Here is a 21,177-nt window from a genome sequence, read left to right on the forward strand (position 1 = left end):
GGCTGAGCGCTGCTCTGCGGCGGGGCCGGGCCGGGCCGGGGCGGGAGCTGAGCGCGGCGCGGCTGCGGGCGGCGCCCCCTCCGGTGCAATATGTTCAAGAGAATGGCTGAGTTCGGGCCTGACTCCGGGGGCAGGGTGAAGGTGCGGCGCGGGCGGAGGGACGGGGCGGGCGCGGGGCTCGTCCGGCGGGTGCCGGGGCCTCTGCCGGCCCGCCCGGCTCGGGCTGCTGCGGCGCTTACAGGCGCGCTTCTCGCCGCTGCCGCTTCTCTTCTCTCCCGCGCAAGGGCGTCACCATCGTGAAGCCGGTAGTGTACGGGAACGTGGCGCGGTACTTCGGGAAGAAGAGGGAGGAGGACGGGCACACGCATCAGTGGACGGTTTACGTGAAGCCCTACAGGAACGAGGTAGGGCCCGAAGCGCCCGTGCCGTCGGCGCCGTGCCCGGGTGCGCGGTGGGGCTGAGCGAGCTTCTCTCCTAGGACATGTCCGCCTACGTGAAAAAAATCCAGTTCAAGCTGCACGAGAGCTACGGGAATCCTCTCCGAGGTGGGTGTTGTGTCGGGGCGTTTGCTCCCCTCGGTCCCGCTGAGGCTCATCGCCCTCATCTCTGTTTCGCGCTGCAGTCGTTACCAAACCGCCGTACGAGATCACCGAAACGGGCTGGGGCGAATTTGAAATCATCATCAAGATATTTTTCATTGACCCAAACGAGCGACCTGTGAGTACGCTGAGCTTCTGATAGTGCTTCTGCCATTCTGGCGGCCCGGTGCTGGGCTGCTTCGTACGGCCGGTCACAGCCCGCCAGCCACGGAGCTGGTAGAGCTCACTTTTCCAGGAAACGTGCTCTGTCTTCATTCAGTGGGTGCCTGTGTTTGCTGGTTTCTGTGCTGCACTGCAGGCTGAGGCTTCTGGGACGGCTTTGACTGCACTTGGCTTCTCTGGTGCTTAGCAGTACAGGAACACATCGCACCGCACCTAAACTACAGCAATGATAAGGCTGTGGAAACCACTCTCAAACTGATTTATTGGCAAAATGGCTCTAAACTAAATCATCTTCTCTGTTTGGAAATGCTTTAAAGAAGGTCTTTGTGGGTTCTTATGCATCTATCCTCAAGCACTTGCCCAGACAATATTAAGACATCAAGCTGCATTTATAGCAGGCGTGTTTAATAATGAATACTGAATTTAAGTAACTCTGCTGATGTTGTATGATGTTTATTTTTGTATTCCTAAAAGCATTTAAAATCCTATACAGTTGTTTAGTAAGAACATCTGCTACTGTTTTGTATCTAGGAGATAATTGGTGTTTCCCTATGGTTGTCAAGCTGATAAAGCTCTGTCTTTGTATCTAGGTAACCCTGTATCACTTGCTGAAGCTTTTTCAGTCTGACACCAATGCGATCCTGGGAAAGAAAACTGTAGTTTCTGAATTCTATGATGAAATGGTATGAAAATTTTAATGTAAACCAAGCCTGACTTTATTTAGAAAAGTATTAATGGGGCTGTGTACTTTGGTCCTTCCTTAGATATTTCAAGATCCTACTGCCATGATGCAGCAACTGTTAACGACGTCCCGTCAGCTGACACTTGGCGCTTATAAGCATGAAACAGAGTGTAAGTGCAAAATGAGAATACCTTCACCAACTGTCATTTACTATTAATGTTTTCTGCAGGATGTGATCATACAGTGAGTCTGGCTGCATGAATTTTGAATAGCTTGGTGTTAGCAGTGACAGCACGATCACAGAATCACAGAATGACCTGGGTTGGAAGGGACCTCAAGGATCGTGAATCTCCAACCCTCCACCACAGACAGGGCCACCAACCTCCACATTTAATGCTAGACCAGGCTGCCCACAGTCCCATCCAACCTGGCCTTGAACACCTCCAGGGATGGGGCATGATTGATGCCTGGCTTATCATATTTGGGATAGTTTGGTTGATTTTATGAAGGTGTGAAGTGCAAGCAAAAATTATCCTCACTGAATTGCACTGTCCAAAAGTATGATATGTGTGGGATCTGGAGGGATCCACGACTGAGGGGAGATTTGATCACTATCACCCTTTTCTTTTGCTGTAACCAGTTGAGATTTTTTTCACCGAATCTTTAATTTTTGGGGTTTTGTTGTTCTTTGGTTTTTTTGGGGGGTTTTTTTTTGGTTGGTTGGTTGGTTTTTTTTTTTTGTTTTTTTTTTGTTTTTTGTTTTTCTTCGTTTTTTACTCTGGCAAATGCCATTGTGAATGACACTGTTTCAACCACGAAACTGATAGACTGAGTGAGGTCATCAAGCAAACTTTTCTTCTTCTGTTATTCCATTTTTTTTTCCAGTTACCATTTTTACTAACATTGCTGAGTCTGTAAGGCTAGAAGTAATTGTTTTGTATTTTTTCAGGACACGTGCTTTCCAAATTACTGCCACATGTATAAAGAAAAGTCGAAATTTTAAAGATAATTCATATTTCTTTTTCTTTATTGCCACCACAGTTGCAGATCTTGAAGTAAAAACCAGGGAAAAGCTGGAAGCTGCCAAAAAGAAAACCAGTTTTGAAATTGCTGAGCTTAAAGAAAGGTTAAAAGCAAGTCGTGAAACCATCAACTGTTTAAAGAGTGAAATCAGAAAACTTGAAGAGGATGATCAGTCTAAAGATATGTGATGAGTGTTGGCAAGGAGCCTGTAATGAGGATGAAAGGACTTCAGTCGTGGAGTTGTATGCGTTCTCTCCAATTCTGTAATGGAGACTGTATGAATTTCATTTGCAAATCACTGCAGTGTGTGGCAACTGACTGTTTATAAATGGGAGAAAACAAGAATGAATGTATCCTCATTTTATAGTTAAAATCTCTGGGTATGTACTGGTTTATTTCAAGGAGAAGGGATCGAAGAGAGGGAGGCCAGATTGCTGCTTGTACTGACTGCATTTGAGTGGTGTAGGAACATTCTGCATATGGTCCTGTGTTAGTTTACAGAACGCCACTGTTTACTGTTTTTGTTTTGTTTTTTACTTTTTCTACTGCAACGTTAAGGTTTTAGAAGTTGAAAATAAAACATGCAGGTTTTTAAATACTTTTTTGTCTCTATCCAGTTTGGGCTTCAAGTATCATTGTTAATAACAAGTCTTGATTTAAGTCAGAGGTTGAAATGTAATGGTATCCAAGATGCTTAAGTTTGCTATCAGCAGAACAAAAAAAAAAACTTCGTAAAATCAAAAAAATAGCATTTTTAATAACTTCTTTATCAAGAGATAAGAGTTTCTAGCCCTGCATCTGCTTTCACTTATATAGTTGATGCCTTTATATTTTGTGTATTTGGACGCAGGAATAGATTCCTGCTCTGTTTTGTGGATATTCTATTTAACACTCATACTCTGCTGTGTTTAGCCTTTGAAAAATCCATGAGTCCAAAAGCCATGAAAAAAATCAGTGCCTGATCTTTGGCTTGTAAATCTCCCTCTTCTTTTGTAGCCTGATAGAGATGGCAGACCCTCGGGTTTATAAAGGCTTGGGCATCTTTGCTATTTTGAGATTCTGTGTTGCAGTTACCTCTGGCAGAGAGGAGAAAAGCCCCACAGACCTCATCCCCTTCTTCTATAGAAAACAATATTGTTAATGCTTTGAGAACAAAGCACTGGTTTGAAACAATTGATAATTAGCATTTAACATGGCTTGGTAAAGATTCAGAACTGAAATAGCTGTGACAGTGTGAACTCAGTATGGAGACTTCATTAAGAAAAACAGCTGTTGAAATTGGGCACGTTTCATCAAAGAGGATGGGGCAGCTTGCACAAGTGCTGCTCACACAAATCCCTCCTGGTGCTGCAGACCAATTTTTCTGGCATTCTGACTGCCATTGCTGCTGATCACAGAGAGCAACTGTTTTTATCAGCCACAAGCAATTTGCTTATGTTGTTTTCCAAGCATTGTAGGTAAGTATAAATGCATTGGCTCCGTAGCACTTTGAATATACTGATTAAAAACATAAATGAAAGACAAATTTGCTTTGCTTGGGTGCATAGGACACTTCTAATTGCAACCTGCTTTTTGTTAGAGGCTGTCTTCTGAGGCTAGAACTGACTTTGACAAGCTGAGAAACTGGCAACCGAGCTATTGCTATTGAAGGATCCTTGTTAACAAAGTTAATTGTCTTTCAAGGTTCGGTTTATTCATTAAATTTGCTTTTAAGCAGTAGCTGAAGAAGAATGTGCTGTCTCCCAAACACCAGGTGGCAGCTCCGTGCAAAGTGATCTCTGGTCTCACCAGTCTTTCAATTGCTGGGATTCTGGCGCGTCTGGGAGGGCTCAGACCGAGTTCATTGGGTTAAACAACGTGTCCTGCTTTCTATAGACGTGACCGGTTTCTCTCAGTTTATGAACAGTTTATGAAACTGTTCAACAGCAAATCGCATGCACTGAGAGAGGAAACAAATACAAGTGCTACTGTTTGCAGGTTTTGTTCGTTTAGTAAAGCAGTCAGGTTTTAAAATTCAAAATCTGCCTGCTTCTGTCTCTTTTTTATTTGTTTGGGGTTCTTTTTAGTGCTTAATCTTTCTTTGCCAGGACTGTGTAACAATGGGAATGAAAAAGAACGTGCCAGGCAATCCCCTGGCTTGCATACTTCAGCAGGCTCAGAACTGCCGGTCTTTCCACAAGTATTATTTTTAAAACTTAATTTCAATAGTAGACTTCTACCACTAGTCATTGCTTAGTGAACATTTAACTTACACGTGTGTTGGAAGTTTTGATATTCCTGAATGGAGTAGGGAAGGACAGACTAACTATGAGAAAAGTACATTATGAGAATCAGGATGATGAAAAGTATAGAAACACTGAGAAATTCTTGTTTTACATCCATCTTGTTGTAATTAATTGGGATTTAAACATTCACTTATGCAACATTCGTAGTATTTCCATTTAAAAGCAGTAGAAGATAAATCGTGAAATCGTGATTTTCAGATGGAACACTGCCTTCCTATGCACCTGACCAACTTCCAGAGGAAAAACCTCTTGAAAGCCGAGAGATTAAGCCACCAAAAGAACTCATTTGCATTGGAATATGTCGTATTTGTCCTCTTCCTCCCGGGTAATTAGTATACTTTATAGGGTGCTTATATGTTAAATGAGTGGCTGGCACTCTTTATTCTCACAGCTGCGGGGAATTCTGTCCTTTAGGACAGAAACAATTGTAATCTGTTCTACTGGTGACTGCTTTGTCAGTACTTCCACCTGAAGAGATTCTTCAACGTCTAGTTCTGAAATATTTGGCAAATCTCACGTTTTATTTCATAGTCTGTTCATGCCTGTGCTTATTAAAGCATTAATCCGGGTCATTTTTGTTTTAATCACTGTCCTGATCTGAGTGATGACTGTGTCCTACCTAAAGCTCAATTCAGGTCCTAAACCTCTTCAACTCTCTGTAGCCAACATGAAGAATCTTCAGAAGTTAGGTTTGAAATTGGCTAACTGTAGATGTTACTTTCTAGCTTCTGCACGGAAGGCTGTGTAGTAGTTAGAGCATTCAACCTCTAAACTAGAGAAGATTTTTCCTGAGGAAGACTGAATCTTCATTCCATGCTTTGTACAACTTCATAAACATGAGGTCAAGATGGCATTCTCCATCACTGCTGTTCGCCTTAGCATAGAGAGTCAGATCTGCATGAGGTCTCTGGGAATGGACAGGGAACAGGCAAAGGAAAACCGAAATGTAATGCAGTGATTAGAGCACTGGGAACAACAAAAGAAGTATTCTTTTTAGAGCTGAAACTGTCACTATCTTTACTGGGCGGGTATCCTTAGAAGAGAGTTAGAGCCTCAGTAAATGAATATGTTACCAGCCAGGAGTGGCAGTGTTAGGTAAAGGCTACTGTTGCCCTGGTCACTCTAGGACCATAGAACATAGAATCTTTTGAGTTGGAAGGGAACCTTAAAGGTCGCTTAGGTCAACTCATGTGCAATGAACAGGGATGGCTACAGCTAGATCAGGTTGCTTAGAGCCTCATTCAGCCTAACCTTAGGTATCTCCTGGGATATCTGCACCACTCTCTGGGCAACCTGATTCAGTACCTTGCCACCCTTATTGTAAAAAAAATCATCTTCCTTATATCCAATATAAATCTCTCCTCTGTTAGTTGAAACCGTTTCCCTTGTTCTGTCATAACAGACCTTGCTGAAGAGTCTGTCCCCTTCCTTCTTATAGTCCTCTTTTAGATACTGTAAAGCTGCTATCATGTCTCTCCAGAGCCTTCTATTCTCCAGGCTGAACAGCCCCAGCTCTCTCAGCCTGCCCTCATGAGAGAGGTGTTCCATCCCTTGGATCATTTTTGTGGCCCTCCTCTGGACATGCTCCTACAGGTCCGCATCTCTCCTGTACTCCATATCTGAATGCAGTACTCCAGGTGAGGTCTCACCAGCAGAGAACAGAGGAGCAGGATTACCTTCCTTGACCTGCTGGCCATGCTAGTTTTGATACAGCCCAGGATAAGGTTGACTTTCTGGGCTACAAAAGGGCACATTGTTGGCTCATGTCCAGTTGCCATACCCCCAGGTCCTTTTCAGCAGGGCTGTTCTCCATCCTTACATCCCCCAGCTTGTACTGGTGGGGGGGTTACCACTACCCAGGCACCAAACCTTACACATGGATTTGTTGAACCACATGAGGTTCTCCTAGGCCCACTGCTGAAGCCTGTCTGGATCCCTCTGGATGGTATCCTGTCCCTCAGGCATGTCAACTGCACCACACAGCTTGGTTTCATTCACAGATGTGTTGATTGAGGTGTGCACTCAATCCCACCGTCAATGTCATTGATGAAGACGTTAAAGAGCTCTGGTCCCAGTATCTACTCCTGAAGGGCACCACTTGTCACTGGTCTCCATCCAGACACTGAGCCATTGACAGGCATGCTGTGGGCAATGTAAACAGAGTGCAGAATAGCTCTGCTGTACAGCCGACTACCAGGCCTCAGGCAGCAGTCTGCTCCTGGGACAGCAATTGATGCTCTGAGTATCTCATTACTGCTCTGTCTGCCAGTCCTGCTTCCTGCTAGACTCATTCTACAGTATTTTGCAGACGAGGATCCACTTGTAATCTCAAAGAGTTAATGTGATCTACCTGTATTAATTAAATTGTGTTTCAAGTTCTGCTTACTTTTTATTAACAAACAAGCAAGGAGTCCTAGTTGTGCATTTGCAGAGGATAAAGAAGATACATTTCTAAGGCTGTGAATTCTTTCTAGTGTTGTTTTTGGTTTTGTTTCATCAAGGATAAAGGCAGGAAAACAGTGGTTACTGTAAAGATGATGATTAAATTGCTTTATATGCATTTGTGTTGCATTTTTTTTTTTAACAGATTGACACAGTGTGTGCATTTTAAAATGGAGAAGCAGTAAAAGCTTTCATGGCCTTATTGTCTAAAAAGTGAAATTTAATTGAAGTTTGTTTGTAGTCTAATCTGATCCCATGCGGTACTGAGTGCTAACGGCGTCCTGCTTGTGCATTTGGAGCTGGAAATGCTTCATACTTCACTAAGACAATCTGACTTCCAGTTTGTGAAGTGGGTTTCAGTCAGGCCTCTGGGGGATAGAGGTAATAAATCAATAAATGGAGATGCTACATTTTCAATTGAAAGGCCACTTATTTTGGTAATGTTTTATATGTCATGGTAGGCAGACTTTACAGCACTCCTTTATAAGGATTAAGCTCAAGCTCTCAGAAGCCTGGTAGCCACCTATGAATAAGTTTAAAGAAACATTTTTTTTTCACATTTCCCACTCAGCCATTGCTGCTGTATGCCCTCACATTGACTTTGCATTTTCTTGCAGTCTACTTTGTGCATTTGCCCAAAAAGCTGTCCTTTGGAAGTTCCTCCTCCCTACCCATTTTTGTGCTACAGCTCCTTTATCACACTTGTCAAACAGTAAAAAACAAAGACCTGTAAGACAAAAAGAGCTTGGTTTTGTTGCTGCTGTTGATCTCAGAGTTTTATCTGACAGTATAGTCTGCTAGCTTCAACTTTACCTGAATCCTGAGATGGTTTGTGCAACAAATCCAAATACATTTTGTAGTCATCTAACACTTGTACATAACCAAGATCTGTGCTTGGTTGGTAGCCATTATACCTGTGTTACCCTGTGCAAAAAATGTCCAAACAAACCCAAACCCTAAGGCTGAACCTCTACTGAAGTGGCTCTGATACAAAAACAAAATTCATGAGTTTATGTTCTTTCTTTTTAGTAACAGTAAATCATTGTTATATCACTGTGTCAGACACAAACTTGCCATCATTACCACTTCGGTTGGAATTTCTGCCTTAAAAAATACCGCCAACAAATAAATCAGCTCAGTTACTTGGTGCACTGTGATCTCTTTGCTATCCCACAGTCGTTCAGTTTCCCAAGGACTGCCTGCAGCTCACTCCTGTTGGGCCAAAATTGCATCCAAACTAACTTCAGTGAAGAGATTTAGTAATTGTGGAGCAGAACTGGATTTGAAACAACATTCTCATGATCAAAGATTCTAAGAAGCTTTTGTAGTAATTGGAGAATAACAACTATATAAAATGTGTTTGCTTCTCATATTTAAATTAAGCATAAAGATAAAATGCATGAGTGCCTTATTAAATGAACTTACAGATATTGCATCTGATAAGATCAAAGCAATTGAGTGGGATTTTAATTTAGGCATTTGACTGACTTTGTCTTTAAAAAAAAAAGTTTTTGAAGTAATGCTGGCTTTGTTCCATAATATCTGAAAGGTTCGCTCAGTTGTGGATTGCTCCACTGGGAACAATTCCCTCCTCTACTGCTGTATTATTATTTATGTAGCACCCTGAGAATACTGCATGGTGCACGTGCAAAGCATGCAGGCATGGTGCCAGGCCTGGAGACTGCAAGCAAAATGGTCAGTAGAAGATGGGTGGTGTAATAAATTGCAGAGCTGTACTTGAGCTGTAAGTGGTGTCCTTCAGCTCTAAGGTTATTGCCTTCACTTGCTTTGATCTGAAGAAGCATTTAGTGCAGTTGAAATCCTTCTGGGGCAACAGAGTATGAGGGATCCGGGGCTGTTCAGCCTGGGGAAGAGAAGGCTCTGGGGAGACCTGAGGATGGCCTGTCAGTATCTAAAAAGGAGCTATAAGAAAGAAGAGAACAGACTCTTTGGCAGTCTGCTGTGATAGAACAAGGGGAAATGGTTTCAGACAAACAGAGGGGAGATTTAGATTGGATATAAGGAAGCAGTTTTTAACATAAGGGTGGTGAGGCACTGGACCACATTGCCCGGAGAGGTGGTGGATGCCCCGTCCATGGAGGTATTCAAAGACAGGTTGGGGAGGCTCTGAGCAACCTGATGTAGCCGTAGGTTCCTGCTCATTGCAGGGGAATTGACTAAATGAACTTTGAAGGTCCCTTCCAACTCAAACAACTCTCTGATTCTATGATTCTAACTCAGCTTGTTTGGAGTGGCTAAGTGATGTGACTGACTGTTGTGCTATGGGTTTCATTACCTTTAAAAAAGCTTTTTAAAAAACAGTATTCCTGGAAGACTCGGGAATGAAGATTGTCCTTCTGTTTTTAAAAAAGGAAGCTAGACTTTAGCCCAAATTCTCTGACAATCTCCCATTTGTATCAAAATGGATTTGAGCTGGGAAGATGGAGAAGACATGCATTTGTTTGGTACAGAAGCAAATCACCTTGGGAAGAAAATGTCAGAGCAGAAGGTCTAAGCACCTCATTTCATTTTGGCAAATTAATCCTGCATCAACCGATTCTGAATGTAGAACAAATAAACCCAAACACTTCAGGTTGTCACACAAAGGTTTGCACTGACAAATGGATCTTAAATAGGATGAGGATATGCCACCTGCCCTGAGTGCTGACACGAGCAACTCCTTGAACCAAGTAGGGGAGGGATGATGGTATGACAGAGAAGGAAAAACCACCACAGATCACTGCAGGCCACAGTTACCAGCCTTGTTTGTTCTGCCACAAGAGAGTTCAAACATTCTTAACAGTGGAATGAACTTCCCCAAAGAGTCAAAGTCTCATGAACTTTAACTTTTTTCACTTCAGTTGGAAGATCTATTTCTTTAGGGCTCTTTAATTTAAAAGCAAGTCATGCCTTTTTTTCATGCCTTGTTAAAACAAAAGCTGTTCTGTCATCCTTTTCTCCTCCTGCTATGAGGCAGTATGGATGAACAAACAGAAGGGCCAAGTTTCCCCCTGTAGCAGTTAGCTGCTCCCACCTGAGCCAGGCCAATCTGAGAAGAATTCCATGGTCTCCATCCTCCAGGCTCTTCTGCAGACATCTTTCTATGTGAGAGAATGAGGGTGGTATATATTTTGATTCCGTTCTTGATTTGGCTTAAAATCTATGTTGTTATAAGTAATTGAAGGGAAATATAATTATTTTTTGCTAAAATACTTTTTACTTGAAATACTATTAAACTAACAAGTCTACTTTTATTTCCCATGTTTCAAGCAATTATGTAGTTTGCTTATGCCAGCTTCATGTGCAAATTATGGCAGTTCTAAAGCTGAAAAATAATACAGTAATTGAAAATGAGACACTGCGCAAACACCTTTACACCCTATTACCAGTAATTCTCCTTTTCTGTACTTCGTCCACTCTTGTGCTGTGCCTCCTCTGAGGGAACATGCCCAGTGTTATCCTACTGGGGCTGGAGCAGTTGCTCTCATCAGCCCACTGCCTTCACGTAGCAGTTTCTGCCCACATTGGTTCGAAGGTTCTCTCTTTCTTGAAGGAGCCTTACACTCCTTACACAGCGTGGATAAATAAAGACATTGCTATTTTTCTTCTCTTAGGACATCAGGCTCTGATCAGCAGTCTGGCAGTGGTTTCAGAAATGGAGTTCTCCCTTGAGCAGGGTGGGACCCTTCAGTTGAAGGCCTGCTGGGATCCTCCACAGTCCTCCTGGCCTTCTGCCTCTCTCAATCCCAGCGCTTGGCTCTCCACTCAATTCAAGTTGTGCTTGCAGAATATGTGGGATGAAGGAGAGCAAAGCCTGGAGCACCAGTACTCAGAACTGTTGATCTTGCACTTTCTCTGACCACTGCTTTCACTAACAAATTATGATGAAGAGGCAGGAAAGGAGAATAACCCTGCCAGGGTGAGCTCAGATTCCCTCTGCATGTTTATTGCTGAGCAGGCAGAGCTGTTTGGGAAGGCAGAAGGAGAGTGCGTTTCGCTGGTTTTCAACCTGATAATTTGACTTCTTTGGAGAAGATTTTATTTCTTGCATTTCTTCTACAGGCAAACTGCACAACAGCAGTGTAGGGCCAAGTTACTTCAATATTTACATCGAGGTTAACTCAAACAAATGTATATATCTGTTACCCAGGTAGGAAAAGTACTGGATGGAAACAAACACAATTGGATCTGATTTTGCTGCATCTCAGACATGTTAATGATCTCTGAGCATGAAAAAAAATACAGCAGACCCAGAACCTGGATTGATTAATCCATCCATACATGAAAAGCATCAAAAAGGTGCTCTAGGGAGTCCTATAAAAAACACTCTGTAATTCTGGAAGCTGATGGCAAAATGCACACCAGAACAGCTGTGATAAGAAGATATCAGTTTACCAGTTTTCTTTTCTCTCTGCTGCAGATCCTCTGTGTTGCCATTCTATAGCAGAGACCTTCTGCAAGTGCAATGGTTTTCCTGGACTAGGAGCCACAGCAGGACACATGCTCCAAGTATGCAGACCCAAGGAAAAAAAAGAAAGTGTTATTTTTAACATTTTCTCTCTTATAATTACCATTCGTAACTTACAGCTTATGCTGTGTAAAGACTGAGAAAGCCAATGATTGATTTAAATCTGCCTTAATTTTTTTTTTACCAAAGGCAAAAACTCCACACACCAGTGCTTAATCATACTTTGCATCATGTACAAGCATGCAGCTTGCCATACAAATTCCATAAGGTGCTTAATCTGCTATTGCAAAAATACTTATTTGCATACAATCACACCCTACTGTGGTTTTAAATGTTTTCTGAGAATACATTTTAAGCCTATTATCTTAACCTCACTGCCTTTCTACCCACATATAGACTAGCAGACATGCAAACCCTTCAGCTTAATTGCAGGCAGACCTGAATAAAAATTAAAGTGCATTTGTTCTTTAAAACTACAGAGCTCAGCTTCTTCCATGACTGTTGCATGTGAACACACTGAGTTCAGCTGCAGAGCTGTAGCATGGTCTGCATCTTACACAGAAAATTTCTTGTTAGAGGGGAAAGCAGTGATGGGCAGTTTGGAATATTTCTGTTGTATGAATTGTTTGTTCATGCCATGCAGGCCAGTTGCTGAGCATAAGCAGTCACAAAGAGCACAGGGCTATCTTATCACCTGAAAATCTTAACCAAAATACTAACAAGCACTGACCCTAGTTAGGGAAATGAAGATGAAGAGCATCTTTTTGCATGCCTTCTTGATCCAGAAGTGGAAAATATGTGCTCACACAACTGCATTACGTGCCATGGCAGCACATACTATGCCCTTCCCCCATCACTTGTGTTTAACTAACAATATACCAAGGTGCCTTGTCCCCACTATGTTCTTGCACTCTATATGGATCAGTTATCCTAGAACAAAAATATTCTCCTTCTATCTGTGAACATAGTGTATGGAGTCATGTACACACAGCTGCTCAAAGCAGGGCTGGGCAGCAGGGCAGGCTGCTCAGGACTACGTCCAGCCAAGCTTGGAATGTCTGCCAGGATAGCAGCCGTGCCACTCTGGGCAGCTTCTTCCAATACTTGACTATCTTCATAGTAAAAGTTAAAAAAATAAATAAAAAAAACCAACAACTCCATATATTAGCAGTATTTCCCTTGCCTTGTTACATTTGCCAGCTGCCAACAGCACCTTTGAGTCTAACCCTTTCTTTGAAGCAATGATAGTTTTAGCCTTTATGTTCTGGAAGCAAAGATCTGTACTCAAATTCTGGAGCATCTGCAAAAGACACTGCCTTCTGTTGCTCTAAACCAGTTGTCTGTTATTTCCTATTACCACTTGCTAGAAGTTTATGACAGTTCCCTACCTTCTCTCCAAAATTCAGTCACTTTCCTCCAATCACCCAGCAATTGATCACTTGGTCTTCCTCAATCTGAAAAGTTCCAGTGCTGGTAATTATGTCTTATACAGAAACGCCGTATTCACCTTCCTCCTGACATGGGAAAACCAAGTTTATGCTGCTTTCTAACTGTGGCCATACGACTGATCCCCACAGAAATATCACAACACTTTTTGCTCCAGTCAGTCTTCCCTTTCAAATAATTCCTGATATTTTTCTTACTTGGAGCTGGCAATGAAGTTTCCAAAGAACCGCCTACAGAGACACTTAAGAACTCCTTCCTCTGCAGTAATATCACTTGCAGAACTATGCACTCGTAATTAAGATTGGCTTTACCCATATATATCTCTTTACATTTATGGAGACTGAATTTCAGCCCCTAGTTTCATGCTCAGGCTCAGCAGGATGGGATCCTTCCAAAGCTCTTTGCCGTCAGCTTTATATTCCTCTACTGTACAGGATTTTGCAGCAGCAGCAAACCGTGCTGCTTCCTTACTCGCTCTCCTTCCAAGACCATTTTGAACATGCCAACCAGTGCAGGTCCCAGCATGAATCCTTGTGGGAGTCTGACTGTAACTTTCGTGCAGTGTAAAAAACGACTATTTATTGCTTCCCGTTAACCCTCCTCCTTCAGCTAGTTACCGATTCACAAGACAGCCCTCCCTCTGAACCTATGACTGCCAACTTTCTTTAGCAGCATTGGCGTGGAATTGTGCCAAAAGCTCTTTTGAAATCACTTTATCACCCTGGTTTATCAGTTTGTTCATTTTGTCAAAGGACTTCATAATGACAAAGCTTTTTCTATCTACAAAAAATGATGTTGATTTTTCCATGGTCTGACGTACTTGTCTATATGCCAAAGCCTCACCCCAGCTCCCTGTCACCGATCTGCTTGTTTGACCTGAGACAAGACTACATCACTAAGAGGTCTCCAATACTGAAAGTGAACATTTATGATCCTTAAACACTCATCCAGCTGCTTTCCAGCCATGAGGTGCTTACATTCCATGAATTCTCATTTCAGTGACTTCTGTATGTACTTCCCAGCAACCCAATCCTTCTCCTAAGGGTCTGACGAAATCAGTCACAACAGAATAATGTCTAGTGGGTAGGTTTAAGGAAGCAGTAATAACTGTATGATGGTTATAGGTGAAGGAAAATAGGAATTTATATTTTCACAGCTAGAAACCAAACCCAGGTAGCCTAAGTTTCGGGTTTTCTAATATCGAACTATAGGAAAAGGAAGGTTTCTCCTATCCCTCAAATTCATGTCTTGTATAAAGATATACAAGTATATAAGCACCAAATGTGCTGGAGTGAACTCCACCATGAAGCTCTTTGCAACTCAGTTTTATTTTTGAGGGTATCAAGAGAGACACTGTAAATGTTGCAGCTGTTCTTACCAGTCCACTCTGCATTGAAACACTTCCCTTATAGTGGAATTGGTAAAATGGACCATTTGTCAGCATCTTCACCATGAATTTGCAGTGTGATCCTAACCCAGAGTTCCCGAATTCCCACTGCAGCAGCTAGGGCAAACACACACAGTCCCTCTGCCAATTTTCCAGCAGCAGTCACAATACTTGCTTATGGGATGCAACAGAGCATTATATTCCAAGATTCCTAGGCACTAAATCCAAGCACTGTGCCTGCAGTCACACAAATGCCATCAATCTCTCGCAGGGAGAAGCTTAGCCAGCTTCTTGTTTGGATCCCATGTGATCCCACTCCTCCAGCTTCCTCCACCACATACCATCTGTGAAACCTGGATTGAGAACCATCAACTCCACCAAGCAGCATGATTTTTTAATGATCAGTGCCACAACACTGAGCTATGCAACACCAAGACTCCCACACACCTAGCCAATGCTCCCCTGTAAGTAACATGCAGCTATAACTCTTCCTCTGGAAGACAGAATGAGGAAATAATCCCACTAATGCTAATGACATATCAACTAATACAATGACAAATGCCCTAAGAATACCGAAGTAGTTACTCACTGAATGAATAAATAAATAAGGCAAAGGGCACATGCTGCATGCAGAGATTTAAAATAACCAGCTGCCTTTTCCTGTGAGAGGCATCCATGCTGTGTCCTGCTTGAGGAAGGTTTCCAAACTACAAGAACTGAGCATGATTACACATAATTAATTCCTTCTACTTTGTACTCACAAGGGAGTCCATTTGCAGTTGCACAAGTTGCCTAATATTTAAAAATCTGACACTGTGTTGATGCTTTTCAAACACTGTTTTGTACAAACTTCACAGTTAAATGTGCACAGCTCTGAGGCCCCGAAACTCTGCAACACCAGGGGGTGAATGAAGGGCATAGCAGCTGTCTTCACATGGAATTTCCTTGCTTTCATCTGACAATATCTGTTCTCAAATGTTATTGCAATGTAGTGTAGCTTTTTTTTCTTTGAATTAGGTTTACATCCCACTTGGTTATCACGGACTAGTTGGAAACAGCCCGTGAAACATTCTGCAGTCAGCACATTGGTGCTGCTCCTGGGAAGCAGCCAGAAAGAAGTTACGGGAGCTGCATGTGGCAGCCTTTGTTGGGGGAAGTGAAAACAGTTCAACTCAGTTAAGCAGAACATTCACTTGTGAAGCAAACTGAATTTGTAGAACTCGGGAGGCCCAAGAGGCAGCTTCACTCATAGAATAATGTCTTTGAGACTTTCAATGTTCAAATGGGCAAGGGACTAAGTATCCAGCATCTGAAGGGGTAAAATACACAAAATCTCAGTAAGCTTAGCATAAAATAAGGTCAGAGAAAATACCTGAGTTTAAAATTACACTTTTGCTACTCACTGTAGTATCTGGGATTGTTTGTTCTGGAGAAAGAAGGCTCAAGGGAAACCAGATCACTCTCCACAATGACCCGAAAGGAGTTGTGCCAAGGTGGGAATTGGCCTCTTCTTCCATGTAACAGTGATAGGATGAGTGGAAATGGTCTCCTGTTGTGCCAGGAAATGTTCAAGTTTGGTACTAGGAAAAATTTCTTCTCCGAAGGAGTGGTGAGGCACTGAACCAGGCTGCCCAGGGAGGTGGTGGAGTCAGCGTCCCTGCAGGTGTTCAAGAAAGGAGCAAACGTGGAACTGAGGAACGTGGTTTAGTGGACGTGGTGGTGCTGGGTTGATGGTTGGACTTCATGAGCTTAGTGGTCTTTCCAACTTTAATGATTCTATAATTCTGTGAAATTCTATGGATCAATACTCACAGCAACAAGCATCGTCTCCATCACAGCACATTACTCAGAGCTCATGAATCCTTTAATCATATCAGAGGTACGTAGAGGTACATGTGTACAAGATGAATCCAATGCATACGTCTGAGGAAAAAACAAAGTGCAATACCAACAACAATCTGTGCAATTCCTGCCCCACTCTTCCCCAAGTGTCACAGGAATAAGTACAGAAGATTGGTCAGATTCCAGCCATTTCAGGAGAGGTTTCATTATGAATTAAACTGTCCAGATGCAATATGTCTTTACTTACCATTAGATTTCTTTTTTTTTTTTCTTTTTTTTTTTTAAGCTGAAATGTTGACAACTTAAACTTAACTAATGATGAAAATATTAATGAAGCAGTGAACTACTGGTTTAAATCATTGGCTCAATTTTACACTTCTGAAAAAAAAAATAGTATTAACTCTATGGGGATAGTTGTTTTTTTTTTTTTTTCCTGAAGAAGTGCAGATCAGGCCATAAGTGGCTGCTATATGGCCCTTACTGTATGCAAGGGCTTTGTTTGACTGTGGAAACAACAACTTCTTGATTTGACATACAAAGGGTCATTCTACTTAGCATGCCACACATGAGGAGAGGCAGAATGTGACCAGTGTTGCGCTGTTGCTAGCACAATAAGTCCTGCACTCTCTCTTTGTAAATCTGATCTGTTTTCCAGCTCCTGAAATGTTTGCTATGGACTTTTTTTTTTTTTTTTTAAATCTTTTTTTTAGTGTCAAATGGATTTGGGGACTGATAGAATAAAATTGCACTCCTAGGTAATGTCTTAGAACAGAGAAAGAGAGCGAGTTTCTGTACCACATTTCAGCCAGGAGCATGCTTTTGCTGCTGAGTCACAAACCCTGAAAGGCACTATTATATAGGAGCCCTCACCTACAGCTGAGCTAGGTGGTGCCTATAGCAAAATCAAAGGCCTTGTTCATCACAACATGAAATGACTGCAGTTTTCTGTGATTTGTCATGAAGCTGTTGCTACAGTTTTATTTTTAGGAGAAACTGTTTACTCTTTTATGTTTCAATTTGTAGTTGAAACATTTATGATGTGACCCGGTACCCATCTCCAAAAATATTTCAAGGCTTTGGTCAGTACACACAACTTGTGCTGATCAGAAAGCGCTTCCCACTAGAGAAGACATGAAATGGGATAGATTCCAAAGGAACTCCAGAAACACAATCTGGCATTCCATTCCCTCAGTGTTCCTTCTTTGTCAGACCCGGGCATTAAGAATACAAGATGAATCATAGAATCATAGAATGGCCTGGGTAGAAAAGGCCCACCATGATCACCTAATTTCAACCCCCCTGCTATGTGCAAGGGTAAGATGAGTAAGGGAAAACTTTATTAATGAGATAAATGTACTGATAAAATTTAATATATGATTGGGCTGCTCTTTTAATTACAGAACCGAATAGTCTTTAATTTTTAAAGTAGCTTACAGGCAAAGGCAATAATCTGCTAGGTCCAAATTCAATGATAAATCCCACAGTGTTGATCCCTTCTTGTAAAAATCCAGGAACTGGAGTGACATGAGTCTATGAACCAACACTGAGAGATGCTACAGTAGCGAAATGAGAGCTGCTGGAAACAAGAGCTACAGTGTAACTGATGTGGTTCAATCTCCTTTCTTCTCCAAAGACTTTCCAAAATATATCTATGGCCTCCTAGTTTTTAAACTAAAAAAAAAAAAAAAAAAAAAGTTGTTAACCTGGAAATTTTAATTTGGGGTGAAAGTGACATTAATAATAAAAGAGTTCTTCTAAGTAGTATTTAAAAATAGCACATTTAACTCAACATTTAATTGAGTAAACCAGTTATGAATTAGAGAACGATGAATTCTGTTGCAGTGGCAAACCATGTATTAAGCACTTCCAGTAGCCACTGTATATTAAAAGGCCATATATGAAATGCCAAGTAAACACTGAAATGCTTAGTTACTAATATAGTATATATGCAAATTTTAGCTATGTGCCAACTGTTGACAGGGAAGCTTTAAAGGTGGCATTAGTAGCAGCATAATGAGATATTTGGAAAAACAGAGTTGTCTCTGATTTCAAAGCTGATTAAAAGAAAGTTTAGAGCATTCTTGAACAGAACTGAAGATGCCATGAAAGGACCCAAAGCAATGTCGGCTCATAATTTGTAGACAGCTGCAAGCAGTTGATCAGTCTTCAAAAGAATCTGTACAGAACCTATAGTGCATCTCAATGGACACACGGTCATCTCAGTTTGGGATGATGAAAAATGATTGTAGGTAAGACCAGCAACCAGTAGAAGATAGAGAACTTAGCTGTCAAAGAGACAATGTGCTACCCAGCCTGGAACCAAGGTTGACATACAGTTCAAGCTCAGCTGCTTATATGAGCAGGTGAAGGCATGATGAGAACTAGAGGGAGCAGGAAATAAAGACCCAACAGAAGAGAGCGGTGCAGACTTTTTCATTGCTTATCCAGATGCTGCTGAGGAGGCTATGGAAAACTGCAATATAGTAATACTGCTTGGATGTAGACTCGCAGTTTGAAACAAACAACAGCAGCTGAGCTGACAGCCAACATAAAGGCGAGTCTGCATATCAAAGGACCTAAAGGACACGTAGGTGCTGCAGATGACTGTCTTGAGAGCAGCTTGTTGCTTTGTAGCCATGAGATATGCCATATTTATGGGACATGAGCATATACAGCATACTAGATAATGATGTTTGCTAGTGCCTTCTCGTTATGTGACCCAACTACAGCCAAATCTCATGCCCTACCCTTGTTCCAGCCAGATCTCAGAGCACGGGCTCACACACACAGCAGCTGTCACGGCACAAGCCCTAAACAACAGCCGTATTCCCGCTCCCTTGCAGGCATCATCATTTGTGCAGCTGGAGAAAATCTCTGCAAAGCATTCAACTTCTCCAGCTCCCGCACTCGTACGGGCGGTGCCGGAGGGGAGCACCGCTGTGGCCGCCGTCAGGAGAGAGGACGTAAGACTAGATTCTCTCATCGCCTCTCCAAGAGACTCCAGGTAGCCGCAATCGCCCTACGAGCAGTCACACGCCGCCGGGAAGGCGGGACGCACCGAGCGGCTTCGCGATCCAACGGGAGCCGGCCGGCCGGCGGACCTATGGCGAGCGGCGGCGACACCGCGCCCGACTCGGCGGGGCCGGGCCGCCCCGGAAGGCGTTGCCGCCGCGCTCCGGAAGTTGTGCGGCGGAGTCCGGCCCAGAGCGAGGCCCTGTCGCCGCCGCAGTCGGGAGGCGCCGCCGTTCCCCGCCGCGGACGCGGGGCCGCCTCTCGCCCCCGTGGTGGTGGGCGGCCCGGCCCTGGCTCGGCGGCCGGCGCGGGCTCATGGCGGAGGTGAGTGCGGGCGCTGCCCCCGTCCCTGTCCGGGCCGCGCCTCGCGGGGTGCCCGGCCGGCTCCCCTCGCCCCTGCCCCGCGGCCGGGGCCGGGGCCGCGCTCCTTCCCCGCCGGAGTGCGGAGCCGGCGGTGCGACGCGGGCGGGCGGGGCTGCGGCCGGAGAGCGGCGGGCGGGCGAGTGAGCGAGCGGGCAGGGAGGGAGCGAGCGCGGTCGGGAGAGCGCGGAGCGGGTTCGGAACAAAAGCGGAGGGCCGGCCGGGCCGGCCTGGCGGCGGGGGCTGCCGGGGGCAGGAGCGGGATGCGGGAGCGGCTGTGCCCGCACGGCTGCGCGCTGCCATGGGTCCTGCCATGCCCTGCCAGCTGTCAAGCTCTGGGCCGCCGCTCCCGGCGCTCCTCCGCCGCTGCTCCCGGCACACGGCCGCTCTCCGCAGCGCGTTGGGGCCCTTCCTCTCGCTGCGAGCGCGGGAGGGATGGATGTGGAGGATCACAGAGGTTGAAAGGGCTTTCGGTACCACTCTTCCTTAGTTCTCTGTCCGAGCCGTGGCTCTCTGGGATGCTCTCTTGGCTTCCCGGTCTCCGTGTCCCGCACAGCATCAAAGCACAAGGGGTGGTGATTGTGAGGAGTGGTTAGGAATGCTGTTGGGCCGTTGGTCAGAGATGACACCGTGCTGTCTCTTAGCTTTTTCTTTTTTTCACTTACAATGTTAGTGACAAAGTGACATTTAGCGTAACGAGCAAGAAGCACAGACATGTATTGTGTCTTGCTTTAATGGCATTAGCTATACAGGTCATTCTGTGTGATGACTCTCATTCAGTCCACGCTGCTGGCTCTGCAGTACATTTGTATTTAGAGGAACATGGCTGCTTTAATAGTGGGTTGGTACGAAGAAACATTCAGATCCACTGAATCCAGATTCAGATCTGCTTGCTTGTCTGAATCAGCAGAACTGCCAGCGAGGTTCCCTGTCTGTTTTCCTCAGTTTGCAAGTGCATCTGAGCAGCACAGCCGTCCTGCGGGCGGTGTTGGAGCCTGCTTCAAGACAAATGTGCATTGGTATCAGTGTGAGTCACCAGTTCAGGTCCAAAAATATTCCCTGCATCACAAATGGAAAGTGATTAAGAACATTATTTCTTGACTGAGAAGTCCTGGGTTTATTTGCCTATGTATCAAGAATGTTTTGAAAATGCTTGTTGAAACAACGTTCCAGCAGTTGTATTTATATTTGGTTAAACAGCTTTTTGCTCACTTTCCAGTTTGGTGTCTTGTCTTCAAAGCTGGTGGTTAGCTGTAGTCAAAATAAATTGTTCCTACAGAGAAACTTAGAGCACTTTTTAATCTTATAAGAAACTTTGGTTAAAGAGGAGTCGTGCAGCCTTTAATAGGCAGTCTGTGGAAGAATGCAGCTCTGTAAGAAGAGGAGAATTTCATAAACTGTAGGAAAATAGATGGCACTGGCAAAGGCAGGTTCAATATATGTCAGTATGAACTTCATTTGCCCCTTTC

General features: G+C 43.6%; 2 protein-coding genes across 2 annotated transcripts in view; both read left to right on the forward strand.

The window, feature by feature from the left end:
* The first annotated feature begins 42 nt into the window (after positions 1-42).
* Positions 43-3,064, forward strand: YEATS4 (YEATS domain containing 4). The gene is made up of 7 exons (XM_042816391.1): positions 43-141; positions 285-404; positions 479-545; positions 623-717; positions 1,352-1,444; positions 1,526-1,613; positions 2,485-3,064. Exons 1-7 carry the CDS (start codon positions 91-93, stop codon positions 2,652-2,654), a joined length of 684 nt encoding a protein of 227 aa, XP_042672325.1. The 5' UTR covers positions 43-90; the 3' UTR covers positions 2,655-3,064.
* Positions 3,065-19,652: 16,588 nt separating this feature from the next.
* Positions 19,653-21,177, forward strand: part of FRS2 (fibroblast growth factor receptor substrate 2) — a 50,341-nt gene continuing 48,816 nt past the window's right edge. Inside the window, exon 1 of the mRNA XM_042816094.1 lies at positions 19,653-19,672. The gene's annotated coding sequence lies outside the window, so the exon portion shown is untranslated. The remainder of the gene's footprint in view (positions 19,673-21,177) is intronic.

The sequence above is a fragment of the Centrocercus urophasianus genome, unplaced genomic scaffold, assembly GCF_019232065.1.
Source record: "Centrocercus urophasianus isolate 14NV4802_14NV808 unplaced genomic scaffold, USGS_Curo_1.0 seq_15, whole genome shotgun sequence".
In the NCBI taxonomy this organism is placed as follows: domain Eukaryota; kingdom Metazoa; phylum Chordata; class Aves; order Galliformes; family Phasianidae; genus Centrocercus; species Centrocercus urophasianus.